The 26,543-nt window shown below is 39.1% G+C and overlaps 1 protein-coding gene across 2 annotated transcripts in view; it reads left to right on the forward strand.

The window, feature by feature from the left end:
• tle5 (TLE family member 5, transcriptional modulator) overlaps positions 1–25,949 on the forward strand; it is a 40,557-nt gene extending 14,608 nt beyond the window's left edge. The window contains exons 2-7 of one of the 2 annotated variants that reach the window (XM_081606435.1): positions 3,481–3,569; positions 7,345–7,408; positions 11,522–11,566; positions 16,684–16,746; positions 17,566–17,640; positions 20,643–25,949. In XM_081606435.1, the coding sequence (XP_081462561.1) occupies positions 3,481–3,569; positions 7,345–7,408; positions 11,522–11,566; positions 16,684–16,746; positions 17,566–17,640; positions 20,643–20,867 (561 nt within the window). In that variant the 3' untranslated portion in view covers positions 20,868–25,949. Of the gene's footprint in view, positions 1–3,480; positions 3,570–7,344; positions 7,409–11,521; positions 11,567–16,683; positions 16,747–17,565; positions 17,641–20,639 lie in introns of both variants that reach the window. The other variant, XM_081606434.1, reaches the window with a different exon arrangement.
• Positions 25,950–26,543: the final 594 nt, after the last annotated feature.

The following is a 26,543-nucleotide window of genomic DNA, read 5'->3' on the forward strand; positions in this document are numbered from 1 at the left end:
TGGTCCAGAAGTAGTAACTTTAACTTAAACAAACATAGATGGACACTGCAACATAATGCTAACACAAACAAACCCGGGATAGTAAATGAAGCATAATTGCAATGTTTAAATTAATCATAACCAAATATAGAAAGTAAGTGAATCAGAAAGAATAAGGGACAAGTGGTGAACACAAACTGAACCACTTTGTCACATGTTTACAAAAAATGTTAGCTGGACATATGTAGGTAAAACCCATTGCTCTTAGTCATTGTTCACCAAGTTTCTTCTTAATGTGCTATTTAGGAACCACAGATTTTAGCAGCTAAATAAATAAATGTGTTGTGGCGGTGCATCCGGCTCACACATTGTTTATCATCCAGGGTGATAAACAATATGTAGTTCATGAGACTACATTTCTTTCCAATCACCAATCTACTTGTCATTAATCCTATCATGATGACACATTTTGCTGGACAATAAATTGTGACAAAAGTTATTCCAATAAATTATCTTGTTTTGGGACTATTTTTAATTAATATACTGGTAATGGAAAAAATGGAAGTATACCCCCTGAAAGATAGACATTTCTAACAAACATTTAATATTTTAACTGGGAGATACTTTAAAAATCCAAAATGCATAAACGATACAGCAAATAATGGATATTGAAGTCTGTAAACAAAATTGCTCTTAAAAGAATGGGGCCAGTTGAGACTCGGGCACCAGACTGAAGTCTTTTTGTTGTCCAGTTAATTCACAGCAAATCTAATCTCAAGCACAGATTTATGTACATCCAGCCATATCCTGCTGATGGTGTGCAGTTATGTACCATGACCAACTGGGTTTTGAGAAGACAGGAAAGAGATGGGGAGAAAACCACACAACTACTGATCCAGGACTACTTTCTGTGTTAAAAAATACAGAGTTGATTGCAGCAATAGCTTGTTAAGTGGCTTCATCTGGGAGGGAAACAATGAGGCAATTAACCTTCATGCTGGGTTTTTAGTTAACACTGCTTGTGTCTGGTAAAACTAACTGGTTGTCCTGTTTGGTCAGCAGCATTCATAGAACAAGGAGGCTGACTCGGCCTGTCGTCTTCTGCCACTTGTAGGGACAAAAATGGAGCGCACAAACCTGTTGGAAGATGGTCCATCAACAGTACTTCCTTAGTCTTGCATGTAAATTAGCTCCCTACTAAATTTTGATATCTTTGTGGTTATTATTTTTAATCTATATGTAAAAATGTTACTATTTTGATGTAGACTTTTGATGTGGGTATTTTTTTAAGGTGGAATGTCAAGTTTGAACATTTATCTAGTCGCCCCAGGCTGCCAGATGTTGTCCATTGCCAACAACTTTCTTTGATGTGGTTATACTTACTGGAAACCACTATTCCCAGATGGGGGGAAATATCCTTTGCTCTTGTTGCCCTTAAGGGGAAGGGATGTAGTCGATCAGAAGTATCAAACTGAAAGTGTAAAGGAAAGGTGTTGACAGGGTAGATGAAAAGTGATACGCATCAGGTTGCCTCTGAAGTGGAAAGGACCGTCCTTCATAAGCTTAACCCAAAGTAACCTTTTACAGATGATATCAAATTTGGTTTCAGAGTTTGATGGAGAAGCTGTAGTCTGCAGACTTTTTTAAATTCAGCATTGGGAAGCCAGACTTGGCTGGTTTTCAATCCCTACTGTCAGTCGTTTGGTACATCTTTGTCAAAATATGTTTGTTTTTTTTCTTGTTATTTTGACAACCAAAACTGCAACAAGTGCTGGTGATATTTTTAGGAAAAATGTTACCACACCTGGGAAGTCAGGTTGTGTCCAAAAAGATTAGATAGGCATCAAATTCCTTACCAAGAATGTAGTAAGTGGACATGCACAAAGTTCTACATAATTGTCTCTATTAATATTCACACATCCAAACTACACCAAAGCACATATTAGGTTGCTAAACAAATCTTATGTTTGACAATGTAACTGTGCTTGTCAGTTTGCAAATGTAATGGCTATTGATCCTTTAGTATTTGTCTGCTGTTTTATTTTTCTCTCATCAGCTTTCATCCACCTACTTTGCCCAGCTACCTTAGGGCAAAGACTCAAAGATTCAGACTTTGGTATTTTAAATGTTCACCCTTCATAGGGGGTGAGTCATATCTTGCGCATCAGTACATCCCTCTGGGAAAATGGCCATGCTGGACACATGCACCTGAAACAAGCACTAATTCAGCCCAGTGTGTGTGGTGCAGCTTTCCGTTGCCAAGTGCCTTTTGTTGACGCAGGCCTTGCGTGGCAGAGACCCGTATAGCCGAGCTGTTTGTTGAATTTAGTCCACGCATTATTGGCTTCAGAGATAATGGAACAGGTTTTCCTGCTGTACCACAGAAACTTTTGTCTCCAGGCAACAGTTTGCTTTGCGTGGAATGGACGTTTTTGATGTGTGGGGTTAGCTCATTAAGGTCAGATCACGGTTGTCACTGTGTTTTTAGTGACTTCATTATTTGATTAAAGTCTCAAGTATATTTTTAATTTTCACAACAAGAAAGCTTTGTCTGTTCTGGTTATCTAATAAACCTATGGAAATTATTCTGAACTTATTCAAAACTTTTAGCCCACCTCCCCAAAATAAAACCCCAGCCAGGTAAATGTTATCACAGAACTTAAAGTAATTATAACGTAGATGTCCCTTTTAGATTGAGCTGCCTGTTTAGGAAAATAAAAAAGTTGAGCAACATGTCATCAGACATGAAGCAACAGGTCAATCCCTAACGGCGAGCTCCCTGAAATTATGATTTTACTTTTTTTTTTGTCCCATAATGTAGTTCACTGACAAATAATGAGATTTTGTTTTTCTTTACTGGTTGTGCTCTATGTGTACTGCTTCCAGGTAATTGTAGTGCAAACAGAATTACAATAAGGGTTAAAAAATGCATCCAGGCTAAGTGATTGACTGGTGATGTAGCTCACTGTGTGAGATTTAGAATGTGTTTAATTGTATATATTAAACAAGTATAAGCTGCAGTATGTTTAGGCTGTTGGATTGCAAGTCAGATTGTATACCGTTTTAAAATGTCTAAGTGAGAACTGAATGAATTTAGTAATGATCATATCACTCTCCAGGTTCTCTGATTTGCTTTAGGTTTACTTGTCTCCTAAACTGAATATTGGACTTTTATCAGAAAGTTTCAAAAGGACTTAAATTATAGGCTTAATTAACTCTTAAAGTGTCAATCAATAAGATGCTGCAAATCCTTACATGTTGTTCGAGCTGGCTTTATGTCTTAGCACCAGAAAAGTGACATTGTCACCAAACCATGAACAAATAGCAACTTTATCATTAGAAATGTCAACATAGGTGTGCATTAAAATCAGTCTTTCACTGTTCATGGCTGTGTGTGGATTAGACTCATAATCCATAATAGGATCATCACAGGACAGTGGAAGTGCAGCAGCTTCCTGCATTTAGACCTCACATTTTTCTTCTTGTCTGTCTTCTTGATAGGCCTCATCGCAGCAGCTGAAATTTACAACCTCTGACTCCTGTGACAGGATCAAGGATGAGTTCCAGTTTCTTCAAGCACAATATCACAGGTGAACACATTGACATGCACTCACAAGGTCACAAACACGGAGATGTTGGCCTTACAAATGTATTTTTCCTACATGAAACTGAAAGATTTTACAGTTGATCTGTTGCTGTAATGACTTCATCTTGGCCAGAGGTTAGATTTATTAGATTTTTATTTTTTTATTTGTGAGCGTTGTAGGCAGAAAGATGCAGAAGTAACTGTAATAAACATGTTCATTTTCTCATGATTTTCTCCATCTTCAAATGTCTTCAGATCAGATTCAGAGTAATAAAAAAGCTATTACTCTGCTTAGAGATTTAATTTCTTCTAGCAAACGCTTAACCCCTTAAAGCTTGAATTTATTCAAAATTACATAAAAATACAAATTGTGTCTTTGCTTTCAAACAGATTCTCAAGTAAAACTTGCACTTTCCGTTCTGTCAATGAATGACTAAAAACACCCACTTGGCAGCAGCTCAAGACAGGGACTAGGAGGGGATATCGCATGTAAATGCTGTCATATTCCATGAAAAATGGTAAAAAGCGGGACATTTTCATTAATCAAAGAAAGCCCTCCGGATGCGTCAGACAGAACACGAAAAGTGAACATGTTCAGGGGAAAGAGGACGTTTGGTCACCTTAGTATATATAATTCAACTTGCCTGTGTGGTAGTTTAAGATGTAATTTTATGCCACGAAGTTTAATAACAGTGTAGGTTCAACCCAACTGCAGCACCGATTGCTTAAACATTATTCTCTGACTCACACCTCAATCAGGCCCGTTTTCTCCTTGCTACTGATCTTTCTGTACTGCTTAAATACTTCTGCATTTCCAGAGGTATGAGATGCCTCCAAAGTCCTGACCTTCATCCATCTGTTTGATAGCTGTTCTTTAGAGGATTGTGCCACAGGGTCTGCATCTCAGTAAAAAAAAAAAAAAAAAAATCAACTTTCTGTAAGGAAAGGAGACTTTGAAGCCCATCTTCCTTCCGGAGCAGGTTGGTTTGTTCCTGTGTACATCTCCTCCCAGAACCTTCCACAGACTTGGCTCTCCCAGGTACAGACACTCAAAGGCACATGAAAGCCCAGCGTATTGTGTGTAAAATCCCTGCTGTGGTCTGATCGCTCCTGTTATGCAGAGGATTCTGAAGCTGCATTAACGCCCTTCGTATCTTCTTCCTTGCCTTTGCTTTTGTTATTCCCATAACAGCGAGCAGCACCGTTTAACCCTCTTCAGAGAGTGAGGGTGCAGTTAAAAGAATGCCTCTTTTGTCTCAGCATACAGAACATGCATACAGTGCCTATTGACTCAGGAGCAGGGATGGGGTGGGGGGTCTTGGGAGCAACAAACGAAGCTTTGTAGCTCTCTGCTGCTGCGCTTTGCTTGTCTGTTGCTGAAGACTAAAAGGCAAATGTACCGCAGGCGTTCCCCTGGGTATAGTACGAAGCATTGTAGCTGCCGTTGTCTTTCTCTTTCCTCTCTTCCCCGCCCCCTCCTGACTCTTCCTGCCCCCCCTGCCGCCTCTCCCCTCCCCAATTTCACGTGCATAAATAGATCAGGGAATACATAAATCAAAATAAAGATGACAGCAGGAGCGATTTAGAGACGGAAGAAGCGGCAATAAAACTCCATCAAAGTGTCGTTTGACAACGCCGGTGCAGACCCTGGGGCTGCTGAGCAGCAATCAGAGGAGGCACAGAGCCAATCCATGGCAGGCTGGCAGAGAGGACGCCAGTTGTCATGACAACTTGTTATACGGCCTGCGCGCATAAGTGGGGATAGCAGAAAGATTTTTATGTAGGTGTCAAAGGGAGCATTTTGGGAAAGTGGACACTGCTTGTTCGCACACTTCAAAAGGCAAAAGAACATCATTATCACTCACACTAAATACAGAAGTGGATCCAACCCCCGTTTCAGTGTTATTAGACTTAACATTGTCTGCAATGACTTGAGCATTAATTTATGATGTGAACCAACTTTTTATTCACATTCACCAGTAAACGCCTCAACTACACTTGAAGTGTTTTAGTACTCTGAAGTTTTTTTTTTTTCTCACCCAGCATTTTAGTTGATCAGAGATGTGTGGCCTTGAGATTTTTGGGTCGTAAAAATTTCCATCATTCTAAGATTCTTAGTGATGACTTTATCTCTTGCTTCATTTCAAATGAATAAACTCTTAAAGCAGTGAATTCGTAAACGCACTTACCAAAGCAGATTTGAATTCTTCTGCCGTCAATGGGTACCGGTTCTCAACGGCCTCTAGGTTCTGCTGCACATACGATTGCTAACCTTCATGTGGGAAATTACTGTCATATTTATTAGATACTTGTCTTTTAGCCCAAAAGAAAGCGGGAAACTCCCCAAACCTTGTAATTCAAAAGAAGAGAAAGAAAATCTAACAAAATACATTTTAAAAATTGGACAGTGCTATTATGCATCATTAGGACTAAATAATAAAATTAACTAAACTGCCAAACTACATATGTAATAAAATAAAAACTGTTCATGATACTGTAGTAATTCAGTGCAGTTTTACTGTGTTCTGACTTTTATTGATCATCCTTCCCTGTCTTCTTACATCTGACATGTACCTCATAACTTGTTTAATGTGGTGTCCTGACGTATACAACTACATAATTATAGGGTGTGTGTGTTTTTTTTGTTGTTTTTTTTTTTGTTTTTTTAGTTTGTTTTTTCAGAAGGAAAATGTAAAGAAAATAATTCTTAGAATTGAATGCAAGCTCAGGCAGAATGTTGAACTAGAGCTTCCAGTCTGGTTTTAAGCAAGACAAACATGTTTGCTTCTAAATATTTTCTATCCCTAATGACAAACAACAATTTTGAGAAAAGACCGAGCAGTTGACTAAATCTGGAATAACAGAGGCTGGTGTGATTATTATAGGAGCGGCACAGTTTATGAATGAGCGCACATCGTTGGCTGAGTGCAACACGATGTTCAGTCTGCCAGTTAAGACCATTTATGATGCAGACTCAGCCAGCGCTCTCTGTAATCGAGCTGTCATTCGTGTAGACAGCTGAGAAGAACATCCCAGCATAAATATACACACCATCAAGCTCGCTGCAGACTTATCTTGAATCTAAACCTTTCCACTGTGTCTCTGCGTATTTGGTTAAGCCTTACCAATAACTTGGAATAAATGACGCCCTCTGAGACTGGCAGGTTTTAACTGGAGGCTTCAGTCAGGCACCATGTAGGGACTGTTTTTGTCATTTTTATGTGACAATGAGGCTGACTTGTTGACGTGTTCCCCTTTGTCACGCCGCCTCATATGACAACACCGTTGACATGATTGCAGTTAATGGCTGTCACTGGGTCTGGGTTACAGGGAATGCTATAACACCACTCTCAGGGGTTGTACTTCATTGCCTCGTCTCTGCAGAAGGAAACGTATTTTATCTGAGCTAGATCCTGGAGTTCAGGACCGGTTTATCTCGGAGAATCAGAACTAGTTCAACCCCTTCCTGCCAATCAGCACCTGTCATCCATAGTGAAAGGCTGCCACTGACTTCTGAAGGGGACGGTGATGATGAGAGTGGCAAAGATGATCCAGATTATTTGGGTGAAGGAGATGATGAAAATGCACTGGTAATGATGAAAATGAAGGAGGGGGTTTTAGTGATGATGGAAGTAATGAGAGTGGTGAAAGAAAGTGAAATAGGTAATGATGATGAAGGGGGTTTGAAAAGTCACCTGGTGTCAGCACTTCAGAAGAACGACTGTCGAGCTGAATAACAAGCTGACTTTGTTCCCCTCTCTCTCCCTCTCTTTTCCCAGTTTGAAGCTTGAATGTGACAAGTTAGCAAGTGAGAAGTCAGAGATGCAGCGCCATTATATTATGGTAAGTTAACCTAAGCATAAGTATTCTGCACCAGTATTTTTTTTATTTAACCTTTATTTTATCAAGGTAATAAAAACAAAAAAACATTTAGCCCTCCAGGATACCCCCCCCCCCCTCTCTATTTCAAGGGAATCCTAGCTAAGAAGCAGCAACAAATATAATGCAGAAAAATAAACTTTTAAAAATAAATGTCTAGCTATAGAAAACAGGTACAGGACGTGGAATCGGCCTCAAAAACTTTTAGGTTAGATTTAAAAGCACTAAACTAGATAAGTTCAGTCAATCAAGTACCATAAAGAAGGAGCAGTGTGAATGAAAGCCTTCTTCCCCAATTCAGTCGGAGTCATAAGAGTCAACATTTCTCGGTGAAATTGCGGTACAAACATACTCCGGTAGGAGTCCAAGTAGACTTTGATCGTTGAGTTTTGTCAATTGGTGGCCCTCAGTCTGGTTCACTTAGTCTTCCTGCTTTGGCAACGTCTGATGGCTTTTGATCATTTAAGAACGAAACTTTGACCAATATTTTTGCAGTCACTTATTTGTAAATTTTTTAAAAGAATTTACTTTTCACACCCATTTTTTTAAATATTTTTTTTAGATTTACCAATGTCAGCCCTTATGGTTAAAAAAAAGCAGACTCTGTCAGATGGCATTGTTGTCAGATAATCAACTGTTTTAAGGTTCAGATTAAAATGTTTGTATTTGTGGGTAAGTTGTTTCCAGCTCCTTTCATTCCCACCGAGTCCATCTCCTCCTGCCTTCGTCTCCCCTCGCACACGTTTACACACAAAGATGTGCTTGCTTGCTCTCTGCTCCACCTTGGGGCTAATCTCATTGTTGCTAGCCATAGCTGTGTTGCCGTCTGATGTTTTGCCTCTAATTGATCCTCTGACTACCTTTAATCTCATCTAATCTGTGCTGCCGCACTGCTCTCTCCATCATCAGCAGGCCAACAGAGACGCAAAATGCAGACGCAATTGCTGTGCGTCTCTTTCAGGCACATAGTTTATTACACACACTCATCATCAGCCTTTTGTACAGAACATATAGCTTTGAAAACTGACAATAATTCTCAAATTCAAAAAACGGTATGGAATATTTTTTTTATTGTTTTTAAATTGCATTTTCTATTGCACTTTGTATGATTCATAACTTTAGGTAATTTATCATAGTTAAATATTTCAAGCATTTAGAGGGCTTGAAGAAAGGCATTTACCCCAATTACCCAAGTTTCTATTTTAATGGTCAGGAAAATGTTCCGCTGAATGCTTCCTGGCCCCCAGGGCTGATGATGTCTATACAAAGTAATTGGAGGAAAATAGTTTTTTCACCAATTTGCACTTGTATGTTTGTGGTGCTCTGTGGGATAACATGCAACTTGCAGCTGCCTCTAGTGATGAATCAGAGGGGATTCTGCACAAACATGTTAGCAATTTATTTGTGTTTATGTGTAAGCAGATCAAAGAAGATGACTCTGAATTTTTGAAGTTTGATAGGGTTTTTTATTGGTTTCAATTATAATAGCACCATGTAACAGCTTGACAAAAGTGGATCCAAGTCCCTTGGAATAAAAACAAGCTCGTAATAAATATATTTTGGTGGGGAACACACAGTGACATATTTGAACACAAGTTTAGCTTGGTGGTGGACTTCTAGCTGCAGTATGGTAACCTATCAACTTTTAGAATGAATGATTAATGGCAGAGAAAACAATGGGGTGATTATGAACAATAAAAAGCTGCGCTCTAGTTATCTCACCATGATTATATTCTATGGCACAAAAAGCCATCCAGTGGTATGCAGTGTTTCCACAGGTTCTAACGCCCATCGGCAGCTTTGCAGGCTGAACGAAAAATTTATTTATGGCACAAATGAACAACCTTTGCAGGACTGTGTATGGGTGGTTGTATGTATCCCAAGTTGTAGCCATCATTCTTATTTGTTGCTCAAAATGTTTCTGTAAAATTAAACCGTAAATGCCATATTTCAGAACCCCACACCCACACACGCGCGCGCAAACACACCTCCAATCCATCAGTGGCAGGCCCGTTCTTGTATCCCCACAACCACCTCCCCTCTTCTGCTCTAATAGCATATCAGGTTGCCCCACTCCCCCGGCCAGTGGCAGCACCTCCATTTCCCCAGTGCTGTAATTACTTTAGGGAGCTTCCGCGTGGGCAGCTACGCAGAATACAGTGTGTGTGTGTGTGTGTGTTTCTGTTTAGAAGGATTAATGTGTGTGTGCTCTTGCACTCGTGCACAAGACCCTGTCAGCATGAGATTGCACTGAAAACATCGGTGCATGTGTGAAAGAGCAATTGTGGTACATCAATGTGTGCGTGTGTGTGTGTGTGTGTCTGCGTGAGTGAGGGAAGTGTGTTGTTTGTTTTCCAGTGACAGAAGCAGACCCCTGCAGACAGAGTGGGTGATTAACAGGGTTGACGCCTGGAAGGTGGCCCTCTCATTAACAGGGAACGCACATACACACGTTCGCACAAAGGAGGCTCTTTTTCTGCTGTCTCCTTTTCTTTCTCTGTTCCTTTATTTCTCTTGTTTAAATATGTTTGTAGCATCCAATTCTTTGATATGGAACATTAAGATTTCAAACATGTCATCTTGAGTTCAGCTCACTTTGTGATGAAACAGCACTTGGTCGGATATTAACCCTAAAATTATATATTCACTTAAAACTAATGATGCCTCTGTCTACTTTTTGTCCCATCTACCAACCAGTCATTTAGGAACGGGCGTTGACTGATGCCAAGGTCTTGTCCAATGCATCCTCAAATAAGCAATGCCACGAACAGTTACATGAAAAAATCGGGAAACCTTTTTTTATGAATGAGATTTGAAACACAAAAGAAAGTGTGAACATCATGGTGAGATCAAAAGAGCTGTCTGCCTCCCGAAAGAATCTTGTGATGGTTTGAGTCCGGCAAGGGATTTAAAAAGGTTACAATACAATTTAAAGTTAGTCATTCCTCTGTGCGGAAAGCTGTCTCCAAGTGGAGGACAGTCTAACAACACGTCCGTCTGGCCATTTAGGCAAGTTAACTCAGCATCTTGCAGTCTGCTTTCAAAGAGAAGTCTCCAGTCAGGCTCTTGCTACAGATGACGTGGAAAGACTCTCTACTGTTTTTGAGATGTGCAAGAAGAAGATCTTTCCTCTTTAAGGAAAACACGAAGGCCCGATTGAATCTCGTTAGAATCGGCACAAAGAGTAGGACATGTGGGATAAGTTACACTAAAATTTAATTATTTGAACATCAGAACAGACAACATTTTGATACATCATTCCAGGAAAATTACCTTCCACCAACTGTGAAGCAAAGTGCTGGAAGAGTCCCGGATGACGCTACTTTGCTGGAGTAGTTGCAACCCATTTCAGCATCGTAAAATCCATCACAATCGTGTGTCAGAGTGCATTTGAGGGTAACAAAAAATTTGAATAGAACCAGAACCTGCAACCTGAAAGAAAAGTAAGAATATATCAGGAAATTCACAGACGACTGGCTAAGAATTAAGAAATGATTCAGCTCTTGGCTGAATTAAAGTGCAGCTCTTTATCCTCTTGAGATGCCGTGAAGTGGTTTGATACGGCTCTACATGGAGGACAGTGAGGAGTGGGACAAACTTGCTTCACAATAATGTCACAGGCTGCTAAATTGCTACTATAATGGTCTCACTGAAGTTACTCCTAGCTGCTACAATTTCAAATGATTATGCAATTGTTTTGAATAACTTTCCTGCAAGGATTTTAACAGTTTGTGAAATTGCACATTCATGTGCAATTTCACAAACTGTATTGGTCTCCGTTTAATTCTTCAGACGTTCCTCCAACCATTCTAACTTGTCTGAGCAGTTATTGTAAATAACAGGATCATAATTATTGACCTATCGGAACGTAAATGCATAGCTTTCAGAAATGTTAGATGGTAGACTCTTATCAAATGCATAGTACATTTGGAATCCAAATTTACAATAACTACAAACTTGATCTGCAACAAGGAGGGTCACTGAAGTTTGATTTCATGTGCAAAGATTACCTGATCTTCTTTAAAGTGCCTGTTTACTTTTAAAGCCGTTTTTGTTTTTTTTTTGCTTTCTCTGTAGTACTACGAGATGTCCTACGGGCTGAATATCGAGATGCACAAACAGGTATGATTATTTTAAATCTTAATCGGTTTTTGCATCCAAGATGCTGCCATTATTTTATGAAATATGTTACCTGCATGAGATGCGTTATGTACATTTTGTGTACCAGGATGCCTCCATTTTTCCAAATCCATTTAATTTGCTGCAAAATAAATGCTGGAGTCACTATTTGAATGTTGTTTTAAGTCTTTTAAACCACCTGAAGCAAACTAATTGGAGCAACAAGCATCAATAGAAATCTGTAAGCTGGGAGTCATGGCATTTCTCCACTATCGCAATCATTTTCTGCAGAAATATTAGTTTGGTGGACGCCTTTAGAACTGTAGTCGGTGCTTGATTTAGGCTGGAAGGGAGGAGAAGATTATGTTTACGTATCGGTTTATTTGGATCAAACTGGAGGAGTACCTGGTAATTTATGCTCAGCCTGTAGGTGGGAGAGAGCGATTGGCCTCCGAAGGGCCAGGCCTTATCGGTGACCTCGTCTCCAGCTGCACACACACAAACACACTCAATCCCTTTGACTGATGGTGCACACTGACAAGCTTATTGGCAGAAGCCAGCACGCTTTGACAAATGGACTCGCATACGCAGAGAAAGTAGCAGCTTCCATGATTTAAAGAGCTTCACATTTATGCACCCACACACTCTCAGATGCTGGAAGCCCAAGACGGCCACTGTGATGCATGCTGGTCACATGCACAAACGCGCACGCACTCAAAGCTGGGTGTGCGCGTGTGTGTGTGTGTGTGCTTGGTTAAAATTCACAAACACAACTTGGGTGGAGCATTTCTTGTGTGTTTGTGCATGTTCCCATCAGTTTTTTTTGTGCATGTGGCATTGTATATTTGTTCTTGTACTTTTGTATTAGCTATCCAAAAAAAAAAAAAAAGTAAAAGTCAGTGTGTGGGTTGAGACTGCAAGTACAAGTCATAGTGTGTGCGTGCGTGCGTGTGTGTGTGTGTGTGAGAGAGAGAGAAAGTGTGCCCTCTTTCATCGGTGCTTCAATTTATGTGTGTATTTCTGGCACGTGTTCAGGAATAACTGCGTGCTATTGTGGTTCTGTGCCCCTGTGTGTGTGTGCGTAGTTCCTTTGTGCCCAGTGTGAGTGGGTGCAGCGAATGGCTAGTTCCATTAGAGCGTTGAAATTGAAGGGGATGTGTGGAAACGAGTGTCGAGGAGCATTCATGTCTGGGCCTATTGTGCAGAGCCAGTCTCCCCTCTCCTTCTCCTCCTCGTTTCCCTCTCTCCACCGCCATCTCTATTTCCCTCTTTTTCTTTCTTTCTCACACATTGTGAGTTGCCCACAGTTGCGCCCTCTCGATCACTTCTCAATTCAGAATATGCCTCTCCACTCTTTTTGCTTTTTTTTTTCGCTCTCGTCTCTGAACATTTTCATTTTCTCTTGGAGAGAAAAAGCTAGACTGAGCTAGAAATGAAACTGAGACTTTGGTAGAAATAAATAAAGCTATGTATATATTTTCTTACACTCATTTGATTTACTACTTTATTCCGTGCATCAAACATCTGAGACAAATATTTCATTTGTTGTATTTGATTGCTCCAAAGTTTGGACTGAACTGGGGAAAGGAGAAATAAGTTTTAAAATACTTTACAAACTGAACTTAAACGATAAAAATTTGCAGATATCTTAGTTGAATGTACTATATTATACATGTTTTTACAACTGCACCCCATCTTGGTCTTTGAAAGGTCGGTTAGAAAATGGAAATTAAAAAATTTAGTTGGATCCTTGTGGAAGTGCATTGTATGATTGACAAAGGAAAGTGTCTTTACAATATTCAGATCAGAAAAGTATAGTAATGCCTCATGAAATGCAGTAAATTTGAAAATCTTTACGTAAACTATTCGACATGCATCTGTTGTTAATTTAGCTGTGGTATTTACAATAGCTGAGAAGGGATGAATCATTTAGAAATGTCTTTTTCTAAAAAAAAAATGATAATGTGTCATGTATACACTTCCATCTGGCAGGAAATAGTCCCACATGGTTCAAATACTGAAGGTCGTCCGAAGACGAAACCAGAACGCAGAGGAAGTCTGTGTAGTGTTACAGTTGTCCAGGATGTCTTCCACACTTCCTTTAAACACTTTTTAAATCAACTCGGAACGTATTTTTCACTCTTCTTCAAGTTCAATATCACAAAAGATGAAATCATTCAGGATGACTAAAAGCACAGCGATCAAAAGAAGCACATCCAACCACTGTCACACTATGAGCAGCAAATCTTTCATGCTTTGATTGTATATTACCCAGTTTTTTAGTGTAAGACGCATTGTTTTTTTTAGTAATTAAGTGCTCTAATAATGCTTAGGGAAAGCAAGAAAGACGTAATTCAACAAAAAGTAGCAGTTATAAAGAAATATCTGAAGGAGAGGCCCACTGGGAATAGAGATGATGGCAATTTTGATAAAAGCGTCCCCCGCCCCACAAAACAGAAGCTTGGCAGGAAAAAAAAAAAAGATAGCACAAAGGGCACTGAAAAGAGGAAGCTCCATAGATGGCACAGAGCGAGTCCCGCAGAGACATTTTAGAGATGTCAGGGAGATTGTACGTGTAATGACGAGCAGGGTAGGAATCGAGCGCTTGATGGGGAGCCGCGCTCTGCATGCCTAATGATTGTTAGGAGGCCCTCTCTCTCTCCTCGTCGCTCTATGAATTAAGCTCTAACACAATTACTGCTGCTTTGCATATCTCAGACGGATTGGGTGATTACCAACTAAATGTGATAACAGACCTGCATGTAAGGAAGAAGGGGAATGTGCACAAGGTAAAAGAATCTGCGCGCCCGCATCTGTGACTGTTGTTTCGTCTTTGCGTGTCTTAATTGCCTGCATATCCACGATTTCTGGGCGAGGAATGTTGAGTACATGCGATATAATTAATGAAGTGAATGGCAGGGGAGAGGGTGAAATGTCTGCTGTATTAATAGATATGAGATGCTGGAGATATTTTCCCATGTTTGGGAAGGTCATATCAGATGTTTCCCATACTAATGAGCATGCGAGTGTGTTTTCTCAAAAAGCAGTTTACATTTAATCAGAAGATCAAGTCATTGCACTGCCTGTATTTTGTGTTTTTACTTGTCAACAAAACACACAGAGGGATCGAAGCAAATCCAAATTTGATCTGCGACCAAGTAATAAGTTAGTTGATCAATATTTCAGAAAAGTTTCACATTTTTATGTGAACTTCTACTGCACCCAAAAGTAGAAGTTGTCATAAGTTAATATTATTTTTAGATTTATGTTCTTTTTTCTTTTTAGGGTTTGCTTATTGTTTTGACGTAAGGTAGTTTAATCAGGAAGTAAAGAACATTTCACTTAATCTTCTTCTGCAATCCTACACTTTCTTGTGCAGCATGTTTGTTTAAGGACATTATTAATACTAGCATTTTTGTGGGTTTGTTAGAAATTTCCATTTTTATTAAAATGATTAATAATCTACACCAGGTATCAGTTTACACTTTAACATTTGTACTCTTTAGTTTAGTAAATGTGTATTTGTCATTCCTCCGTTTGAAGTTATCTAATGTCGACTTAATGACTGATACAACTTCTAACAGTGCTAGAATGTTTTTGTCTTGGCTAGATGTTAAAGGATTTGGCTGAGCTAAAGTAGAATTGCTGCCACTCTCCACTTTGTTCTTTGTTCCACTTTGTTCTTTCAGTAATAAACCAATCATTTGTGTTACATTTATCTCGTTATTATTGCATTACACTTTTGAGTATTTGCATTGCGCTTCTGAGGTGTAAAGCATATATAATTATGTAAATGCCATTCAATTGTCAGCTCTAAATCTGATACTGCAGCTTACTTAGGTAACCTAAACTGTAAAATACTCAGTGAGCCTATGATAATCTTATTTAACTTAATGCTATGTAAATGCTTTGTCTTTACTGATGAAGACTTGGAGTGACCTGCATGGCATGAAAGCTGAATTAATTCAGCTAATTAACTGACTACTTGGAGGTACGCATAAATTGTAGAAAGCATTGAAATTTGAGCCCGAGACTTCCAGCTGATCATAAGTAATATCACAGACAGGAAAGAATGTAATTGTAATTCAAGACGAATCTTAATCCAGCAGAAGCTGCTGTGACAAATACTAAATGTCTTTAGAAAGTAAGAGGTCTTTATTGATTAAAAATTGAAACTCAAAATCTAATGGCATTGTTACGTAGAGGTTTGTAACAATGCCATTGGTACTTGCAAGCAGTCTGCTTAGTTATTTTTACTTTTAATAACCTAATGTTCTGCATTATTTTGGGGTTTTTTTTCTAGTTTATCCCGCTTTTCTTCAGCTGATCTGTCTTTAGTTTTGGTTGCAACTTTGCCATGAAAGTAAATTTTACTTCTAACCAAACTAGAGCTACTTCCTGTATGGAACCAAAAACCTGCCTTCAGTCATGACGATGACGGAAAATCAGCATGAACAACTGACAGAAACTGAACCAAAAACTGTCTAAAGGGCAAATCATGTTTCAGGGTTATTTACGTGCGCGCCTCTATCATGATGTCAAAATCCTGTTTATGTAAACTCTGGTAACAGAAGAGAGCAGCATTTCTAATAGGATAGTTGGTAAGCTGTCCTTCAGCCTCAGCTTGCATGCACCCACACAGTCTTTAATAATAGTCATAATTAGACACTGTAATTGGAAGCACCTGCATGAATGGACGCACAGAGGACTCGCACACATTTACCCTGCACTTAGCAATGAAGGGGAAACCATAAATTTACTGGATTTAACTTTTTATAAGCTTCTAGAACCCACCATATATTTATTAATTTGTTTAAAGTTTTATATTAATTTAGATTTTCGAAGCCCTCCTCAATCCCACGTATTGCTTAGTGAGATTATTTGAACCTTTTAAGTGTCTGTCTCCTTAATGAGATTCCAGTCTGATTGCTCTGTGTGTCGACAGACTCCAGCATTGGAACATTATGTGATACATTATGATCTTTTGGTGAACATGCATGTCATAAATTTTTTTTTTATAGATTTTCATGCTCCTGTAAATAAATGACAAATGATATATAATTAGCAGACAGAATAAGTGATTGACAGAATAATTGGACCCTTGTCCTTCTAACCAACAGGCTGAAATAGTGAAGAGACTGAACGGGATCTGCGCACAAGTCCTCCCCTACCTGTCTCAGGAGGTAAGCGGCGCATCTCACACATACATACACACCGACACACGGATACAAAGTCATCACCAACCCCCGACCCGCTGTAATATTCCTTACATCCTGGAATGAGATCACCCTCATTCCCGCCTCATTACCTCCCCACCTCCGTGACCCTTCACTCGGCATCCCACTCCTCTCCTCCCGTCATTCATCATCTTCGGCTTCCCGTGTTCACTTCCAACTCACTCTGCCTGTCACCCCGCCCCAGCTTCCTCACCTCGGCTCTCCTCTGCCATTTTTAATCTGTAACCTTCCTCCCAGTTCTCTCCTCCCCCCACTTTATTTTTGACCTCCTCTTCCAATTCTTAGCTTCCCTCAATTCTTCCGTTGTCTACCCCTTCTTCCCCCACCTTTCTTCCAACTCTTTCTTTTGTGTGCGTGTGTGTGCGCGTGTGTGTGTGTGTGTGTGTGTCAGTGTAATAAATGGCTGTGTGATTCAGATAAGCCATGCTCTTATCTGCCCACCAGGGGGTTGACCTCCACCTATTATAGCACACCAGTCTGCCATTCATTCACCAGTGTCACACTAGGCTTTTTGTGGATGTGTGTGTTTGTGTGTGTGTATATATGACTGAATGAATAGCTAAACGTCCAGAGGGGGAGGTGCATCACCGGGGAGGATTGTCGGGGAGTCTGTTGGGACTGTTGATATTGATCTAACCTCTTAACCTTTCTCTCCCCCCAAACTGGCCTCCCCTTGTTTCTCTCTATCTGTTATTGTCGCCTCACTTTCTCTGCTCCTCCCTCTGCTCCTCCTCCACACTGCATCAACACAAACTCCGTCTGCAGCACCAGCAGCAGGTCCTGGCAGCCATAGAGAGGGCCAAGCAGGTCACCCCTCCAGAGATGAACTCCATCATCAGGGTAAGATACTCCAGTCGCTCAGCCCCACCCAGGAGTGTGATATTGACTAGACAAATGCAAACAATAATCTGGATGATCAGTTCTATTGTTTGATGTCCTTTATTATCTTATTGTTATACTTCTATTTTTTTTATTTTACACACTTAAAAAGCGTTTATGCTCCTCTTATCACAGCAGCCTGATGATAAATGCTAGCGCTGCTAAGCCTTTTATACTTTATGGATAATGACTGCATTCTCAGTAGGGAACTGAGACTCATTGGTTGGTGGGCTGTCGTAAGGTTATTTTTTGTAAAAAAAAAAAAAAGTGTTTCTTTTCTTCTTTTTTTTTCCTGGGGAGAACTGTGACGGTCCGACCAGTAAAGGACAAGAACAAAGGCTTATATAAAAAAAATTGTTTCCATTTATTTTTTCCAAAGAAAATCTTAACAAAAGGTTTCAACAACAAATCTAAAAAATATAACAAAATGGGCCCAAAAGAAATCAACTAAGGCAAACATAACTCAAGATGACAAACCAAAAATTGACCTCACACAATGAACACACATAGGGGAATTTATACAAACAGGCTAGCCCAGTGTTTCCCAACCCTGGTCCTCAAGGCACACTGACCTGCATGTTTTAGATCTTCCCCTGCTTCAACACACCCCATTCAGATGATTGCAATTCAGCAAAACCCTGTTAATCAGCCAACAATTAAAATCATGTGTGCTGAAGCAGGGGAACATCTAAAACATGCAGGTCAGTGTGCCTTGAGGACCAGGGTTGGGAAACACTGGGCTAGCCTACACAAACGAGGAGGGGTAGGGAAGGAGACAAAGACTAAAAATGTATAAACATAAATGACTAATTTAAACTAAAACATTTTGACTTTAACACAACTATAAAAACCAAAATAACCTGATACCAAAAAGGTTTTAGCAATTGTGCTATTAGTGGAGAGAGGCAGATTCTTTCACATCAAGTCCCCCGCTTCCAGCAGCCTGATGGACTGTTCCACTTCCTGGTTTTCCTTTCGACCAACCACTTTCTGCCAGCCAGTCCTTAAACTCAGCAAAACAAAATGTTAATGATCTTAAATAAACATAAGGCGTTTACTAAATGTGTGCACGCAAATTAGTAAACAACCTAATGCAATAACCACCACCAAAGAAAAAGTGAAATTCTAAATGTATTATATGAAAATATTTGAATAAATACTTACACTGGGGAAAAGATGGAGGAACCTCCACAAGAACCAAATAAAAACTCACTAAGAATAAGAATACATTTAATTCCAAGTTATCCATAGCCCTGTCAGATTTCAGTTTAAAGTCATCTTCTGATTTAAAAAAAGAAATTGATATTAAACTTATGTAGTGGCCCAGACAGAGCCTTGACTTCACTGAGAGAATCTAGGGAGCTAAATATGAGGGTAATGGCAAGGAGGCCTTCCAACCCTATTACTAAAGCTCATCGCTAAAGATAAATGATCAAAACATGTAAGAATTTTATTGAAAAGTTTATAACAAAAAATGTTTTTCTTAAAATATAGATTTTTTTCAAAATTGAAACATTTTGAAAAATGTCTGCGTTCCTATCAGAAACAGACTACTTGGTTGATTGAAAACTATTTTACATCTAAATTCTCCAGAAAAATAAGATTGTTGACTTAGCTGTATTGAAGTTCTTAGAGGGAAATAAAATTTCCATTTGAAGAAGACGATGTCTAGCACCAAATAAAAACATGCTGTCAAAATTACCACTGCCTGCAGGTAAAGATTGAACTTTCTTGGTGGATATCTTTTTTTTTTTTTTTTTTTTTTTAGTGCTTCATGCTTCAGATGTAGGTGTTGGATAAGAACAAAGCACTGACATGGGATCTGTCTGGCAAGAATGTTGAAATTTGTGGACTATGTTCTGTATGTCGGCATAAGACTTGCGCTTAATAGGGTTGCACTCTGTGTAGCAATTTCTATATTATCACAGTAGCACAATATGCATGAGGCGGAAAGCTCACTGTCCTGCATTAAATGTTAGCCAATTATGATTCAGACTCTTTATGCCTGTAATGAATCTTTTGGCAGTTATTGTTTAATGCAGCATAAACAGTTTTATAAGGTACAGAGGGAGTAATGGCGGTCAGGTCATTAAGAAACTACAATTAAGTCGTTTCAATCCCAAAACCACAGATATCACCCACAAGCAACTTTTTCAATCAAATGTTGTGATGGAAATCATGAACTTTTTTTTTCCCCCCAGTAGATTGATAGAATATTAATTATCTGAGAGCTACGTTTGCTATAAACACAAAACCAAAAGATTTTGCACAAACTGCAGTTTTCTGGCCGTCACTGATTGCAAAAGGGGGGAAAAAAAGGGACAGTGGCTCATTTTCAGACCTTTGTGGAGGTAGATGAGATGTAGATAACGTCAGTTTCACATGTAGGTATTGACCAATCACCCAAAATTAATGAAATAGTCGTATGCCACTAAAAGGAAGCTACCTTATTTTATAGTCTTTAATTCCTCTGGTTAAGATACAGTGAGTCCTTGTGTGCTCAGGCCTTTGTCTGTGATTGAAATTTCTCATTTTGTCCTATTGAATGTAGTTCCCACCATTAATAGCTGAAAGTGCAGAGCGGTCTCCTGAAGTTTAAAGGCGACTCATGAGAATGAGCACACTGAATGCTTCTCGCGGTGCCCGTCTCTGCAGACTAATGGAAATACACAGGCTTGGAAGTATTTCTATAAATAAAACTATGTTAATTGTGCTGTTCCTTTGTGTTCTGCTGCACTTGTTCTGTGTTTTTAGCTTCGATTCCGTTTGATTTTATTAAAAGCTGCCTCAGTTATCCACAGGGTTATGTGGCTGATCTTGTGAATCCTAAAATATCAGCACTTTTACCTTGAGACACGTAGCGGGGCTTTTCTTGAGCTTCTGCATCATTTGTTTTTCATAACCTGCTCGTTTCTGTTTGTTTGTGTTGGCTCTCACCCACCTACTTGTGTTCCTTGTAGCAGCAGCTCCAGGCTCACCAGCTGTCCCAGCTTCAGGGCCTGGCCTTGCCCATGACCCCGCTGCCTCTGGGCCTGAGCCAGCCAACGCTGCCAGCCGTCACCACTTCCTCTGGTCTCTTCTCGCTGTCTTCTCTGCTGGCCTCCCAGGCCCAGCTGGCCAAGGAGGAGAAGGCTTCTCGCGACGGCGTGGACAGCCACCGTGAGGAGGACGGAGACAAGTCTGATTAGGTCTCGTCTCCATGCGGCTCTTTTATCATAGAGACATGAATTCCCAGATCTGTCCCTGCAGCCTCGCCCGTGGTTGACCCCTTTTTGACCTTACTCAACATGGGGTTTCTTTCTTCAACGCAGCTTCAGCTTTAGACCCCTAACCTATCCCCTTCTGGGAAAAGCTTTGGCACTCATATTACAGTAACTAAATTAAAATAATAGCAATTTTTTTAATGTCTTCTGTTTTGGTTTAAGATGGACTTTTTCCCTGTTCACTTTAGGGATAGCTTTTTTTTTTTTTTTTGATTTACCATCTTTATATTTTAGTTTCTGCATTCTTCTTTAGTCCAGGTTCTTTTCCTCCCACTCTGCTCCTCCTCTAGTTTGGCAGGACTGATCCGTCAGACTGCATAAATCTCTCAGCTGGTGTTGAAACAAGCAAGCAAAAAGATCCATGACGAACGTCAACACAGGTTTCTTCCAAAATCCAGTCACTTAAAATAAGGTCGTTATTAATATACTGGACCTTATTTCAATTATTTTAGTTGTTTCCTGACATTATAAAAATTGAAAACTTTTTTACATTTTCTCATGTTACAGCCCCAGACATCAATGCCTCAGAATTAGTCCATAATCGTGAAGTGGAAATAAAATGACGCATGGCTTTTTATTTTCTTTTTTTTATCTGAAAAATATGTTGTGCATTTGTATTCAGACCCCTTGTCTCTAATGCCTCTACACATAATGTAATGTAACTATTTTTACCTCCAGAAGTCACCTGATCAGTGAACAGAGTGCACCTGTAGGTCATTTAATCTCTTAAAACAGAGCATTAGTGAACATGCAGCGCCATGAAGACCAGTGAACACAGCAGACGAGTCGGGGAGAAAGATGTAGGGAAGTTTAACTTCTTACAGTCTGAATTTATCCAATTTATGTAAAATAAGATTATTTTTTTTCCCTAGGCATATGCGAAATTGGCTAAAATGTGTTATGAATATATTACATTACATAGAGTAGATTATTCTTTGCCTAAATGGTGTCAAATTGTCTCCAATGTGGTCCTTACTATATTTGTCTAATAACTATCAGCTGGGATTAATTAGAAACATAGACCACCTTGGCGACATTAACACCAGAACTGAATTAAGGCAATTACCCTTAATAGTTTACATGGGATTAAAGCAAGGTTAAACTACAAAAACAGTCTTTTTTTCACTTATGGGAAAATGTCTCGTTAGAAGAGGGGAAAAAACCCAAAAAACTAGTATTTACTTAAGACAAAACTGTTTAGCAAGATGTAGAAGTTTGTTTTATTTCAAGCGTACAAAGATATTTCTACTAGAAACTAGACAAAAATACTTGGTGAGATTTTGTGTTTCTTCGGTGATATGATTAATGTTGAGCTGTTTTGCGAAGAAAAACGGGCATGGTAATTATGTCCGCACGTGCAAAGCTGGTAGAGATGAATCCCAAAAGACTTGCAGACGTAATGGCAGTAAAATCTGTTTCTATAAAGTATTAATTCAAGGTGATTGAACACAAATGCACAACTCACAATTTAGGATATGTTAAAAAAAAAAAAAAAAAAAAAAACACTATACATCCTTTTCCTTGCACATAAAGATTGACTGATTTGTTTTGGCTATGAAAACATTTTAAGGGGTATTGATACCTTTGTCAGGCTCTATACATTAGGTTACCCATCCAGTACGTTAACCAAGAGGCATCATCAATCAGAGCTGTGGTAACTTAAACTGCAAGCGAAACAACTGAAACCACCTCATTTCTCTGCTCCTTTCTCAGCTTTTTTTTCATATTTAATGTGCACTTATATTGGAGCAGACACTAAGGGGAGGGAGTGTGGTGTGTGTTTGACAGCAGAGGGCAGCGCACGCCTTTGAACAATCCTCCTAAGGTTTTTGCTTCTACAAGAACCAAGGACAAGACAACGGCAGCGTACAGGCCAATCTGATGGGAAATAGTTTATTTATTAGCTCTGAGCATACCAACGTAATGTACATGAACTGGACTGTGGATGTTTACCTCTACATGCGGTTCTTCAGTTTGTGTTGCTCTCTAAATGATCTTTTTATGAAAACAGAGTCGTAAATAATCTGTTTTCTCAGGTAAAACCTCAAGGCGAAAGGATGTTCATGAACTTAAAACAAAAAGCTATGGTATGTTTACTGCCCGCCACTTAATGCATGGGAGCGGCAACTTAACATTGTTCAGTACTAAGTGTCACATAGTGGGGAGATATTCTGTTGTAATTTACTAATCACCTTAACACCCTTAGCACAAGAAACGATAAAGAAATAGCTAGACTAAAAAAATAAAATAAAGGCCATAATAAATTATTTCAAAACGTTTTACTGCCGTTGTGAGAAACATCTTGTACGGTTCAACGGAAAAGCAAACCAAAATGTTTTAAATCACAAGTTCGTTCTCTAAGATGCAAAAGCATGGTTGAGTAAGTGTGTGCCCTTTGCTGACGCATCGGTTGGATCCAGACTAGCAATGTGTCTTTGGTAGGAGTCTTTCAACAGGCCAGGTTTTAACTTGGCAAGAGTTGCCTCCACCTTGCAAAACTCTTCCTTTATAAGAGAAGTTCTTTTCCACAACACTCTTCAGGTTATCCTTAAGATTGTTTTTTTTTTGTCATACTTGGTTTTACATGCTGTCTAGGTTGTTCAAAAACACATGTTTTCTTGTGGTGAAGTCCTTGTCTTGGTAATTTAGATATAAGCTCTTTCTCAGTGATACTTTTATCTTCAGCCTTCAGGCAGACGTTGGAAGGCTTTGGCTCAAAACTGAGTGGTATTTTTAACTGTTCAAAATTTCATATGCCTTGACGAATCTAGTCAGAAGAAAGGTGAACCATGAGGCACCATGGTTCACTGTTGGCACAGTGGTCTTTTGGTGATGTACAGTTTTGGGGTATTTTGCCAAAATGGAGTTGTCGCCCAGAAATTTTGTTCTACAAGACTCTTTAGGTCTTGTAGAACAAAATCCCAGTAGATTTTATCCAGACTTGGATGTTTTTCTCTGTTCTGTCTTGCAACCCCATCTTCTTAGTTACCTAAAGCACAACAGATATTCACTAGAGGTTGCAGTAGCTTAACTGGTGTTGCTGACCCCAGTCCCTGGCCAGTTTCAAAACACACAACTAACTTTGGAGAAATGTAAGCAGCATATTTTCTAAAGTCTTCATCAGACCTAGGTGCATTTGTCATTCTTTGGGGTTTTTCTTTTATTCGCATTCTTCTCCTGAGTGATACCTTTATTAAATTGCACTTTTTTATTCTCTGTATCTGTGCTGAAAATAACGGCTTTATCTTGAGGATTCAAACTAGCAGAATATTCCAATGAAACCTTTTTTGGTGTAAACAAGTCGCCTGTGATTTACTGTGCATTGGTTTAAGGGTGTGCACACCTGGACAAGCAGTTTATTTTTTAGTTTGAGTTTTATTCTGGAAAAAAAAGTATTGTTTTCAGTTGAATTGGACATGATATATGTTGCATTAAAATATTTTTAAATGATTTATGCCATCATATTGTTTTACAGCCCAACAAAACAGATTTTTGGAGAAGCGTAGACTTTTGATATTTGCCGTATGCTCGTCCTTTTTTTAAAAACCTCTTTTATATAGGGCCGTTTGAATGCAGTGTTGGTGTTACAACCCAAGTATATATGTCAGGTGAATTCACACTCGCTTGAGAAAAGTCTAATCGGAAAACAATAGTGTGTGCATAAATTGTTGCTGTGTAGGGTTTTTGCACTTAAACCCAGGCCGCAGTTATAAATATTGGCTTTCCCAGGAGGTTTTAAGAGTTAAACTCAAACACTTCAAACACTTCTGAATTTTCAGAAAGGTTTGGCTCTGTGGTAGCTGGACCCCAGGAATAAGGATCTCGGTTGTAACAACTGAAAATGTAGTTGAACTTTGCAGAAACCCACACACTTCCCTTTGTTCTAGTAGCTGAACGGCTCGACCAATCACTGTCTTTACAGAAGCCACAGTATGGTTTCTGGTAAGATTACTGAACGACTTTTCCACAAAAACGGAGACTCATTTGGACAGCTGATGCAGTAGAAAGGGTCAAAATTGACTTAATCGAAAATCGCATGGGATTTTCAAACAAGTCCAACAAAGTCTGAATGTCTCCAAAGGTAAACCTTTTCTTTAATTAAGCCTGCAGTTGTATATCTATGTATATACATAGCACATTGTGTATAAACAGGTGTACAGATCTAGTAGTCGGTGATGAACCAATCGAAACTTCTTCACATGCTTGTGGAAATAAGCTTGCAGCAAGTTCTCACATGTTGCTTGTATCTTGCTACATCCTTCACTTGTCATAGTGATGCCCAGATGTGTAGACAGAAAGCGAAACACGTCAATGCATGTCTGCAGGGAACAGATTGATTTTGTTCTAGTGGAGAGACTTTTTTTTTTTTTTTTTTTGAGAAATTTTGTGATCAATGCACTTGATTTATTTTTTCCTCCCCATTTATTTCAAACTGTACTCAATATAACCTAGAAGGAGAACTTCAAAGCCTGTTATAATTAAATGAAACTCTATGTATATGTTCATGTAGTCAGAGGTGCTTGCCTCTCTATACAGTTATACATGGAAAGCTTTATGTGTATATGGCTGCATCTTCTCTTGTCTGTCCTGAATGATTCTTGTGGTGTTGTTACAAAAACCGATGTGACACCTGAGGGGGAAAAAAACTGCAGTACATTCACCTTTTTTACCCTTTGACCCCCCCAACCCCCATCTTCTTTTTTTCATCCTCGGTCTCCCCGTTTTTTCCTCCCCAACTTTCTTGCCCTCATAGAGTGAAACATTGTAAGCATTTTGAGCTTTGTAAAGGGTCTTTTTTTTAAATACTTATTTTGTGTATAATGTAAAACAAAAAAGTGTGTACTTTGACAGAAAAAAAACATGTTGTGTGTCTGAAACCATAGCTTCATTTAAGCCAAAAAAAAAGGAAAAAAAAAAGTGCAACAAAAATTTACTATAAATAATGAGATGTTCTGCAGTAAGGAAGGACTTCTGGTGCCTTACAAATAAAGTCAATCCAATCATAAAGTGTCAGTAGTTTTTTTTTTTTAGGCTGGAGTCCTCCTCTGGATGGACTTATTTGCTTAAACGTGCATTGTTGGAGCTCATTGATATCAAATGATGTCTTTTCTTAAGGAAAAAAGATGTCCTAATTTGGAATGCACGATATTATCGGCATGGTATCGATATCGGCTGATATGAGCTGTAAAATTTAATATCTGACATCGGCCATTCTGTCAAAATAACTCACAAAAAGCTGCTATTTTTGTACGACACAGGCATCATCGTTAACGGTACAATGTCAAATTTGCACTACTGTTTGAGTGTTATTGTCTTAGAGCAAATGTCATGACTAAATGTAACATTAAACATAATGCAAGTTGAAAGTGGTTCATCATTTTCAACCTCATTTTTAGCATTTGCATTTGGTAGCAGGCTACTTTGACAAAGATAATGCAGTAATTTAATTCCACAGTAGAGAAAGTCATCGTTTCAGTAAATGGGTCTAGGAAAAGATATCGATATTGGTATCGGTTATTGGCCAAACTGAGTGTTAGTATACCGGCATTTCGGATATCGACCAAAAATCCAGTATTGTACATCCCTAGTCCTAATAACCTT

Source organism: Poecilia reticulata, chromosome 4 (assembly GCF_904066995.2).
Source record: "Poecilia reticulata chromosome 4, P_reticulata-male-v2, whole genome shotgun sequence".
NCBI classification, from domain to species: Eukaryota; Metazoa; Chordata; class Actinopteri; order Cyprinodontiformes; family Poeciliidae; genus Poecilia; species Poecilia reticulata.